Here is a 12,288-nt window from a genome sequence, read left to right as displayed (position 1 = left end):
GCATCTTTTGATGGACACAGAGGCTTCTTCCACAGTTTGGATATTATGGATATTGCTGCTATAAACATTGGGATGCAGATGTCTCGGCTTTTGACTACATCTGTATCGGTGGGGTAAATACCCAGTAGTGAAATTGATGGGTCGTAGGGTAGCTCTATTTTTAACTCTTTGAGAAACCTCCACACAGTTTTCCAGAGTGGCTGTACCAGTTCACATTCCCACCAACAGTGCAAGAGGGTTCACCTTTCTCCACATCCTCTCCAACATTTGTGGTTTCCTGTCTTGTTAATTTTCACCATTCTCACTGGTGTAAGGTGGTATCTCATGGTGGTTTTGATTTGTATTTCCCTGATGGCAAGTGATGCAAAGCATTTTCTCACGTGCTTATTCGCATTGTCTATGTCTTCCTCTGTGAAATTTCTGTTCATATCTTTTCCCATTTCATGATTGGATTGTTTGTTTCATTGCTGTTGAGTTTCATAAGTTCTTTATAAATCTTGGATACTAGCCCTTTATTTCATATGTCATTTGCAAATATCTTCTCTCATTCTGTAGATTGTCTTTCAGTTTTGTTGCCTGCTACTTTTGTTGTGCAGAAGCTTTTTATCTTGCTGGAGTCCCAATAGTTCATTTTTGCTTTTGTTTCCCTTGCTTTCATAGATGTATCTTTTTTTATTTTTTATTTATTTATGATAGTCACACAGAGAGAGAGAGAGAGAGGCAGAGACACAGGCAGAGGGAGAAGCAGGCTCCATGCACCGGGAGCCCGACGTGGGATTCGATCCCGGGTCTCCAGGATCGCGCCCTGGGCCAAAGGCAGGCGCCAAACGGCTACGCCACCCAGGGATCCCTTCATAGATGTATCTTGCAAGAAGTTGCTGTGGCCAAGTTTGAAAAGGGTGTTGCCCGTGTTCTCCTCTAGGATTTTGATGCATTCTTGTCCCACATTTAGATCTTTCATCCGTTTTGAGTTTATCTTTATGTACGGTGTAAGAAAATGGTCTAGTTTCATTCTTCTGCACGTGGCTGTCCAATTTTCCTAGTGGCAAATGCCAGACTGTCTTTTTCCAGTGAACAATCTTTCCTCCTTTGTCGAATATTAGTTGACCATAGAGCTGAGGATCTATTTCTAGGTTCTCTATTCTGTTCCATTGGTATGTGTGTCTGTTTATGTGCCAGTACCACACTGTCCTGATGGTCACAGCTTTGTAGTACAACTTGAAATCTGGCATTATGATGCCCCCGGCTCTGTTTTTCTTTTTCAATACTCCCCAGGCTATTAAAGGTCTTTTTTGATTCCACTCAAGTCTTAAGATTCTTTGTTCCAACTCTCTGAAGAAAGTCCATGGGATTTTGATCGGGATTGCATTAAACGTGTAAATTGCCCTGGGTAACATTGACATTTTCACAATATTAATTCTTCGAATCCATGAGCATGGAATATTTTTCCATCACTGTGTTTCTTCCTCAATGTCTTTCAGAAGTGTTGTGTAGTTTTTAGGGTATAGATCCTTTACCTCTGTGGTTAGGTTTATTCCTAGGTATCTTATGCTTTTGGGTGCAATTGTAAATGGGATTGATTCCTTAATTTCTGTTTCTTCAGTCTCATTGTTAGTGTATAGAAATGCCACTGACTTCTGGGCATTGATTTTGTATCCTGCCACACTGCCAAATTGCTATATGAGTTCTAGCAATCTTGGGGTGGAGTCTTTTGGGTTTTTCTATGTACAGTACCATGTCATCTGTGAAGAGGGAGAGTTTGACTTCTTCTTTGCCAATTTGAATGCCTTTTATTTATTTTTGTTGCCTGATTGCTGAGGCTAGGACTTCTAGTACTATGATCAATAGCAGTGGTGAGAGTGGACATCCCTGTCGTGTTCCTGATCTTAGGGGAAAGGCTCCCAGTGTTTTCCCATTGAGAATGATATTTGCTGTGGGCTTTTCATAGATGGCTTTTGATATGCTGAGGAATGTTCCCTCTGTCCCTATATTCTGAAGAGTTTTGATAAGGAATGGATGGGGTATTTTTTTCTTTTTTTTTTAATTCATTTATTTATGATAGTCACACACACAGAGAGAGAGAGAGGCAGAAACACAGGCAGAGGGAGAAGCAGGCTCCATGCACCGGGAGCCCGATGTGGGATTTGATCCCGTGTCTCCAGGATCGCGCCCTGGGCCAAAGGCAGGCGCTAAACCCCTGCGCCACCCAGGGATCCCTGGATGGGTATTTTATCAGATGCATCCTCTGCATCTATTGAGAGGATCATATGGTTATTGTTTATATTCTCTTGTTCATGTGATCTATCACATTGATTGTTTTATGAGTGTTGAATCACCCTTGCATCCCAGGGATAAATTCCACTTAGTCATGTTTAATAACCTTCTTAATGTACTATTGGATCCTATTGGGTAGTATCTTGCTGAGAATTTTTGCATCTGTGTTCATCAGGGATATTGGTCTATAATTCTCCTTCTTGGTGGTATCTTTGGTTTTGTAATCAAGGAGATGTTGGCCTCATAAAACTTATTTTGCCATATTCTGTCCCTTTCCATCCTTCAGAATAGCTGTAGTGGAATAAGTAGTATTTTTTGTTTAAACGTTTGATAGAATTCACCTGGAAAGCCATTTGGCCCTGGACTTTTGTGTCTTGGGAGGGTTTTGATGACCTCTTCAACTTGATCTCTGGTTATTGGCCTGTTGAGGTTTTCTATTTCTTTCTGTTCCAGGTTTGGTAATTTGTGGTTTTGCAGAAATGAATCCATTTGTTCTAGATTGCCTAATTTATTGGCGTATGGCTGCTCATAATATGTTTTTAAAATTGTTTGCATTTCCTTGGTATTGGTTGTGATCTCTCCCCTTTCCTTCATGATTTTATTAATTTGAGTCTTTTTTCTTTTTAATAAGACTGGCTAATGGTTATTTCATTAATTATTTCAAAAAACCAACTCCTGGTATGGTTGATCTGTTCTCCAGTTCTTCTGGTCTTTATTTCATTGGATTCTGTTCCCATCTTTATTATCTCTCTTCTTCTTGGTGTAGGTTTTATTTGCTGTTCTTTCTCCAGTTCTTTTAGGTTTGAGGCTATCTTGTGTATTTGAGCTTTTCAATTTTTTTGAGGAATGATTTTTGCAATATATTTCCCTCTTAGAACTGCTTTTGGTGTATCTGAAAGATTTTGAATGGTTGTGTATTCATTTTCATTAGTTTCCATGAATCTTTTTAATTCTTCTCTAATTTTCTGATTGACCCATTCATCTTTTTAGTAGGATGCTCTTTAACCTCCACGTGTTTGAGTTTCTTCCAAAATTCTTCTTGTGATTGAGTTCTTGTTTCAAAGTATTATGGCATGAAAAAATTCAGAGGAAAATCTCAATCTTTTGGTATCAGTTGAGACTTGATTTGTGACCCAGGATGTGGTGTATTCTGGAGAAAGTTCTATATGCACTTGAGAAGAATGTGTATTCAGTTGCATTCGGATGCAAAGTTCTGTATATATCTGTGAAATCCATCTAGTTCAGTGTATCATTTAAAGCCTTTGGTGATTTTTTTGCTTAGAATATCTGTCATTTGCAGAGAGTGTCATGGTGATGTCTCCTACTCTTATTGTATTATTATCTAAATATGTCTTTACTTTGAATATTAATTGATTGATATACTTGGCAGCTCCCACATTAAGGGCATAAGTATTCATAATTGTTAGATCTTCTTGTTGGATAGACCCTTTAAGTATGATATAGTGTCCCTCTGCATCACTTTTTACAGTCTTTTGGATAATTTTTAGTTTATCTGATATGAGGATTGCTACCCCAGCTTTCTTCTGAGGATCATTTGAATGGCAAATGGTTCTCCAACCTTTCATTTTCAGGCTGGAGCTGTTCTTAGGTCTAAAATAAGTCTCTTTTAGACAGCATATAAATGGGTCTTGCTTTTTTATCTAGTCAGAAGCCCTGCATATTTAGATGGGATCATTTAGCCCATTCATGTTCAGAGTAATTATCGAAAGATATGAATTTAATGTCATCACAATACCTATTCGGTCCCTGTTTCTTGTGGATTATTTCTTGGGGCCTCATCTTTCTTTTACAGATCCCCTGTAATATTTCTTGCAGAGCTGTTTTGTTGATCACATATTCTTTCATTTCTGCATGTTTTGGAAACTGTTTATCTCTCCTTCTATTCTGAATGAGAGCCTTGCTGGATAAAGTATTCTTGGCTGCATGTTCTTCTCATTTGGTACCCTGAATACACATGACAGCCATTTCTGGCCTGTCAGGCCTTTGCAGAGAAGTCTGATGTTAATCTAATATTTTTCCCCATATAAGTAAAAATCTCTTGTCTCTCACTGTTTTAAGGATTTGGCCTTTATGTTTGGAATTTGTAAGTTTCACTATTAAATGTTGAGGTGTGGAGTGGTTTTTATTGATTTTGTGGGTACCACTCTATCTCCTGGATCTGAATGCCTGTTTCCCTCCCCAAATTAGGGAAGTTCTCAGCTATTCAAATATGCTTTCTGTCCCTCTATCCCTCTTGGTTCTTTCCTGAACCCCAATTATACGTAGATTTTTCCATCTGAGGCTATCATTTATTCTGCTTAACCTTTCCTCATGGTCTTTTAATTGTTTTTCTCTTTTTTCCTCAGCTTCCTTCCTTGCCATCAACTTGTATTCTATGTAGCTCATTCTTTCTTTCACCTCATTAACCATTGTCTTTAAGAAATTCAGTTTGGATTGCATGTTATTTAATTGATTTTTAAATCGGCCTGATTAGATCTAAATTCTGCAGTCATGAAGTCTCTTGAATCCTTTATGCTTTTTTCCAGAGCCACCAGTAGCTTTATAATTGTGCTTCTGAATTGGCTTTCTCACATCTAATTGCAGTCCAAATTCTGTAACTCTGTGGCAGAGAGTAGTGTTTCTGATTCTTTCAATTGTAATGAGTTCTTCCTTCTAGTCTTTTTTTGCTCAGTGCAGAATGGCTGTATGTGCGGGTTGAGTCAAGAATATTAACAACGACCTAATTAAATTTCATCTTAGATGATTCTGATGAGGTTAGAAAGAAGAAAATAAAAACGAAAATTAAAACAAAATAAAACTAAAGGACCACTAAAGGGTAAAATAAATTTTAAAACAAAGTAGTAAAAAATAAAAGGCCAAAATCCCAAAGAAGAGGAAAAAAAATAAAGAAGAGAAAGAGAAAAAGACAAAAAAAAGCGGGACTGGGAGATTGTGGTGGTGAAGAATTTGTAGTGGAGGGAGAATATAGTCTACCTGAGAAGTCCTAGAAAGTGATCCTCTTGGTTCTGAGTGTATTATGTTCTGTATGTTTAGAGATGCTCCATCCCAAATTTATAGAAACCAGCAATACTTGTAGAAAGCCCCATGACTGACCATCAAAATATAAATGAAATAAAAGAGCGGGGCAGGATGGGGATGAAGAGAGAATATAATCTCACAGAATGAACCAGCATGGTATACTATTTAGTTCTGGGTGCATGCTGGTCATGTTTTAGAAGGTATTAACTTCTGCCATTGTAGAACAAAATGAGGCAGAGTAAACACAAAACACAAAACAAAACATTTCTCGTATATCTCCCAAAATTAAATTGAGTATGTTGAAGGGGATCTAGAAGTGAAAAATATATCTAAGACATGAAATTGTATAAATATGAAAGTCAGAAAGCACGAAACTTAAAAATGAATAGGTTGTTAAATATTGTAGTTAAGGTGGGAAAAGAAAAATACATGGGAAATTTTTAGTCTGATAGAAAAATGAGTTGTACTCGAAAAAGGGAAAAAAAGGAGGGGTACCCTCTAGTTCTATATACTATAAATCCCTTGACTTCCCCTTGGGCTTTCTAGAGCTGCTTGGTCAAGAATTTACTCTTCCTGTGTTCTTCCAAGTGGTCTTCTGGGGGAGGGATCTGCTGTGCTGATTCTCAGGTGTCTTTGCCTGGATCGAGATGCCCTACTCCCTGCTGGGTGCTGGGCTCAGTGGGAGCCATTTATCCTGTGATGCCTTTGTTTCCTGGCAGCCCAGACCCTCCCAGGCACATGGTGAAAGAAGGAGGAAGAACAATGGCAGCAGCCAGATTACAAGCTCTGGAATCAGTTCCCCACTAGTAACTAAGTCAGTCTCCTAGTCTGCACTGGCCTAGATGCTCCTGGGGCCTGCCTGGGTGCCCTGATCTGCACAGCTTGTGGGTGCCAGTGGCAGGAGAGTTCTCGCTGTCCTGGGCCCTCCCTACTTCTGCCTGTCCCAGGAGGAGTGCAAGATCCTGGGCTTTGTCCACTCTGCACCCTGGGATCGGGGCCCTGCACTGCTGGAATCATACTTCCAGGGGGAACGGCTCCCAAAGGCAGCAGGGTACAGACACATCCCTCTGAAGCCGCCCACCTAACTGACTGGCTTCTACCAAATGTCCCTCCAGATGGACGCTCCAGCCCTTTTCCGAGATAGGCCCACAGTTTGTGGTGTGCTTTCCGCTGGGACGCACTTCCTCTATTAGTGATTCTGGGAAACGAGGCTTCACTGCCACTCCTGTGATTCTGCCGGATTTCCCTGTTAAACACTTTTCCGTCCAGGAAGTATCTGGTGCGGATTTTTAAAGGTCCCGCTTCCCCAGGGCTGGGATTTCCAGTCCCAGGGGCTTTCACCCAGCTTTAGCCGGGCTCCTCGCGGTGCCCCTCCCCCACTTGATTCTTTTTTATTTTTTTCCACCTTCCTACCTTGCTAGAAGTGAAAACCCTTCTCTGTAGCGTAAAGAGGCTGTGGTCTCTAAATCTCAGGTCGAATTAGTAGGTGTTCAGGATGATTTGAAAGTTATCTAGGTAAGCTGATGGGTCCAGGTGAATTGAGGACCCCCACTCTTCCACCATCTTGCCCCGCCCCATTTTTTGTATTATTTTTTAATTATTTATTTAAATTTTACTTAACTACAGTGCATTATTGGTTTCTGGAGTAGAATTCATTGATTCATCACTTACATACAACACCTAGTGTTAATCAAATGGCATATATGTATATATATGTGTATATGTATGCATATACATGTATATATGTATATATATATAATATATATATGATAGAATATTACCAGATGTTAAAAAGAATGCAATATTGCCATTTGTAATGACATGGATGGAGCTGGAGTATATTATGCTATGTGAAATAAGTGAATCAGAGAGAGACAAATACCAAGTGATCTCACATGTGGAAATTAAGGGGGGAAAATGACCATATTGGAAGTTGGGGTGAGGAGAGAGGGAAATAAAGCATAAGAGAAGCTTAATGATAGAGAACACACTGAGGGTTGATGGAGGGAGGTGGTTGAGGAGAAGGACTAAATGGGCGAAGTGTTTTAACGAGGTACTGGTTGTGATTAACACTAGGTGTTGATGAGGATCCTTGCCAAAATCCGTTGTTTCTTTTGTTATTAATTTTATACATTCTGACAGGTGTGAAGTGATATCTCATCATGGTTTTATTTGTATTTCCTTGATGATAAGTGATGTTAAGCATCTTTCCATGTGTCTGTTAGCTATCTGATTGTCTTCTTCAGAAAAGTGTCTATTCAGGACATCTGGGTGGAGTGGTCAGGTGTCTGCCTTCAGCTCAAGTCATGAATCCTGGGACCAAGTCCCACATCAGACACCCAAAAGGGAACTTGCTTCTCCCTCTGCCTATTACTCTGCCTCTCCGTCTGGGTGTCTCTCATGAATAAATAAATAAAACCTTAAAACAAAACAAAACAAAAACAAAAAAGTGTCTATCCATGTATTCTTCCCATTTCTTAACTGGATTATTTGTTTTGGGGTATTGAATTTGATGAGCTATTTATAAAGTTTGGATTCTAACCCTTTATCCAATATGTCACTTGCAAATATCTTCTTCAACTCTGTAGGATGCCTTTTAGTTTTGATTGTTTCCTTCACTGTGCAGATTTTAGTCTTGATGAAATCCCACTAGTTCATTTCTGCTTTTGTTCCCATTGCCTCTGGCAGTGTATCTAGTTAGAAGTTGCTATGGCTGAGGTCAAAGAGACTTCTGTGTTCTCTAGGATTTTGATTGTTTCCTGTCTAATATTTAGGTCTTTCATCCATTTTGACTTTATTTTTGTGTATAGTGTAAGAAAGTACTCTAGTTTCATTCTTCTTCATATTGCTGTCCAGTTTTCCCAATGCCCTTTTTGGAAGAGACTTTTTTCCACTGGATATTCTTCCCTGCTTTGTCAAAGATTGGTTGACCATGGAATCGTGAGTCCTATTCTGGGTTCTCTATTTTGTTCCACTGATCTATGTGTCAATTTTTGTGCCAGTACCATACTATATTGATGACTACAGCTTTGTAATATAACTTGAAAATCAGGATGCATTCAAGTTCGTTTTTCTTCAGGATTCTTTTGGATATTTGGGGTCTCTTGTGGTTTCATTCTAATTTTAAGACTGTTCTAGCTCTGTGAAAAATGCTGTTGTTATTTTTATAGGAGTTGCATTAAATGTGTAAATTTCTTTGTGTACCATAGGCATTTTTAACAATCTTTGTTCTTTCAATCCATGAGCATGGAATGCTTTTTCATTTCTTTCTGTTCTCTTCAATTTTGTTCATAAGTGTTCCACAGTTTTCAGAGTACATATCTTTTAACTATTTAGTTAGATTTATTCCTAGTTATCTCTTTGTTTTTGGTGCAATTGCAAATCGGATCAATTCCTTGATTTCTTTTTCTGCTGCATCGCTACTCGTGTAAAGAAATGTGACAGATTTGTGCACATTTATTTAATATACTGCAACTTTGCTGAATAAATATATTAGTTCTTGCAAATTTTTTGTGAATTCTTTTGGGTTTCTCACAGACAGAATCATGTTGTCTGCAAATAGTGAAAGTTTTACTTCTTCCTTCCCAATTTGGATGCCTTTATTTCTTCTTGTTGTCTGATTACTGAGGCTAAGACTACCAGTACTATGTTGAATAATAATTGTGAGAGTAGCATCCCTGTCCCATTTCTGACCACAAAGAAAAGATTCTCGTTTTTTTGCCATTGGGGAAGATATTACCTATGGGTCTTTTTTATATGGCCTTTGTGATGCTGAGGTATATTCCATTCATACCTAATTTATTAAGAGTTTCCTTTTTGTCAAGAATGGATGTGTATTTTTTAAATGCTTTTTCTGCATATATTGAGAGAATCATATGGTTCTTATCTTTTCTTTTGATAATGTGGTATATCATGTTGATTGATTTGCAAGTTTTGAACTACCCCTGCAGCCCATGAATAAGTCCCAATGGAATGTGGTGAATACTTCTTTCAATGTACTGTTAAATTCAACTTTCTGCTATCTTGTTGAGAATTTTTTCATCAATTTTTCTCATATATATATATATATATATATTATTGGAGTTCGATTTTCCAGCGTATAGTATAACACCCAGTTCTCATCCCGTCAGATGCCCCCCTCAGTGCCTGTACCCCACCACCCCATCCCCCGGCCCACCTCCCCTTCCACTACCCCTTGTTCATTTCCCAAAGTTAGAAGTCTCTCATGTTCTGTCATCCACCTGGATATGTGTCACTCACTTTCTCTCCTTTCCCATTAATCCCTTTCACTATTTTTTATATTCTCCGAATGAGCAAAACCATATAATATTTGTCCTCTGATTAACTAAATTCACTCAGCATAATACCCTTCAGTTCTATCCACGTTGAAACAAATGGTGGGTATTCTTTGTTTCTAATGGCTGAGTAATACTCCATTGTATATATAGACCACATTTTCTTTATCAATTCATCTTTAGATGGACACTGAGGCTCCTTCCACAGTTTGGCTATTGTCGACATTGCTGGTATAAACATTGGGGTGGCTCTTTTACCAACAGCTGCCGGGGAGCCCAGCGCAACGCGTCCTGCCGCGTCGGTTCCCGTGGGTTGCCACACCATGTCCACCCAGCAGATCGTCCTCCAGGGGGGCTTCCGCCTCGTGGGGGGCAAAGACTTCGAACAACCCTTGGCCATTTCCCGGGTCACTCCTGGAAGCAAGGCTGCGGGAGCTAACTTATGCATCGGAGATGTAATCATAGCCATCGATGGGGAAAATAGCAGTGGTATGACACACCTGGAAGCTCAGAACAAAATCAAAGGCTGCATGGACAACATGACCCTCACAGTCACCAGATATGAACAAAAAAACTGGTCTTCCCTGGTGACAGAGGAAGGGAAACGTCATCCGTACAAGATGAATTTGGCCTCGGAACCCCAAGAGGTCCTGAACATAGGAAGCGCCCACAACCGGAGTGCCATGCCCTTTACCGCCTCGCTGGCCTCCAGCTCTGCCCCCAGGGTCATCACAAACCAGTACAACAACTCAGCTGGTCTCTATTCCTCTGAAAACATATCCAACTTCAACAACACCCTGGAGTCAAAGACAGCAGCCAGTGGGCAGGAGACAAATGGCAGAGCCTTAGACCATTCTCAGCCTCTAAGCGGACTTGTCAACGACAAAGAATCTGAAGTTTACAAGATGCTTCATGAGAAACAGGAGTTAAATGAGCCCCCCCCCAAGCAATCCACTTCATTCCTGGTATTGCAGGAAATCTTAGAGTCTGAGGAGAAAGGGGATCCCAACAAGCCATCAGGTTTCAGAAGTGTTAAGGCTCCAGTCACCAAAGTGGCTGCATCTATTGGAAATGCCCAGAAGTTGCCCATGTGTGACAAATGTGGCACCGGCATTGTCAGCGTGTTTGTGAAATGCCCAGAAGTTGCCCATGTGTGACAAATGTGGCACCGGCATTGTCAGCGTGTTTGTGAAGCTCCGGGACCGCCACCGTCACCCTGAGTGTTATGTGTGCACTGAATGTGGCCCCAATCTGAAACAGAAGAGCCATTTCTTCATGTAGGATCAGATCTACTGTGAAAAGTACGCTCAGGAGCGGGTCACACCCCCTGAGGGCTATAACGTGGTCACAGTGTTCCCCAAGTGAACCGGAGGTCCACACCTGTTGCAACTCGATCTCTAAATGCTCTGGCCCTCTCCTCTTTTGAAAGTTCTTGCTGAATCTGGTTTTATCCCTGCTCATTAAACACCACGTCTCCCTGCCTCTGCTAACTGACTCACTGGCTGTGTGACACCTGCTTTTACAATTAACAGAGGATTGTTTTGTTCAGTGGCCCCCTTGCCAGCATCCTTGGGTCTTCTCTTTACCTCAGTTCATTTCTGCTGCAGATGGACATCAGCCACATTTGAACCAAACCGAATTGAACATGTCTGACATTGTTTCGGTTTTACTCAATAAATTTATAGACTCCAGAAAAAAATTGTGGTGCAGGTGTCCTGCCGTTTCACTGCATCTGTTACTTTGGGGTAAATCCCCAGTGGTGCAATTGCTGAGTCATAGGGTAGCTCTATTTTTAACAATTTGAGAAACCTCCACACAATTCTACAGAGTGGCTGTACCAGCTCACATTCCCACCAAGAATGCAAGAGGGATCCCCTATCTCCACATCCTCTCCAATATTTATAGTTTTCTGTCGTGTTAATTTTCACCATTCTCACTGGTGTGACGTGGTATCTGAATGGCAGCCTTGCTGGATGTAGTATTATTGGCTGCATATTTCCCAATCAACATGTTGAATATATCTTGCCACCGTCTTATGGCCTGCTAATTTTCTGTGGCAGATCTGCTGTGGATGAGATCTGTCGTGTGTGTGTGTGTGTGTGTGTGTGTGTGTGTGTGTGTTCTGTCTTCCCTTATAAGTCTGAGACATTTTTTTTCCTTTGCTGCTTTCAGGATTCTCTCCTTGCCTGTGTATTTTGTGAATTTGGGTATGACATGCCTTGACCTCAGTCAACTTTTGTTGAATTTAATGGGAGTTGTCTGTGCTTCTTGGATATTGATGAATGTATCCTTCCCCAGATTAGGACAATTTTTGGCTATAATTTGCTCAAATAAACCTTCTTCCCCCTTTCCCTCTTCATTTTCTGGAACTACTATAATACAAAGGCTATCCATTGTAATACGTCACTGTGTTCCCTCAGTCTACCTTCATGATCCATTACCTTTGTTTCCCTTTTCTTTTCAGGTTCATTATTTCCCATAATTTATCTTTTGTATCATTGATTTTTTTTCCTGTTTCATCCATCCTCATTTTTATAGCCTCTATTTGGTTTGCATATCAGTTATAGCATTTTTTTTGAGGCTGACTAGATTTTAGTTCTTTTATCGCTGCAATAAGGAATTTTCTAGTATCTTCTATGCTTTTTTCAAATCCAGTTAGTATGCTTACAATTGTTTTAAA

General features: G+C 40.1%; 1 protein-coding gene across 1 annotated transcript; it reads left to right on the top strand.

The window, feature by feature from the left end:
• Positions 1 to 9,931: 9,931 nt before the first annotated feature.
• LOC129518592 (PDZ and LIM domain protein 1-like) lies at positions 9,932 to 10,889 on the top strand. The gene is made up of 2 exons (XM_055338766.1): positions 9,932 to 10,731; positions 10,790 to 10,889. The coding sequence occupies exons 1-2, from the start codon at positions 9,932 to 9,934 to the stop codon at positions 10,887 to 10,889; spliced, it is 900 nt and encodes a 299-aa protein (XP_055194741.1).
• The last annotated feature ends 1,399 nt before the right edge of the window (positions 10,890 to 12,288 follow it).

The sequence above is a fragment of the Nyctereutes procyonoides genome, unplaced genomic scaffold (assembly GCF_905146905.1).
Source record: "Nyctereutes procyonoides isolate TBG_1078 unplaced genomic scaffold, NYPRO_anot_genome, whole genome shotgun sequence".
NCBI lineage: Eukaryota > Metazoa > Chordata > Mammalia > Carnivora > Canidae > Nyctereutes > Nyctereutes procyonoides.
This window is presented reverse-complemented; position numbering and strand designations above follow the sequence as displayed.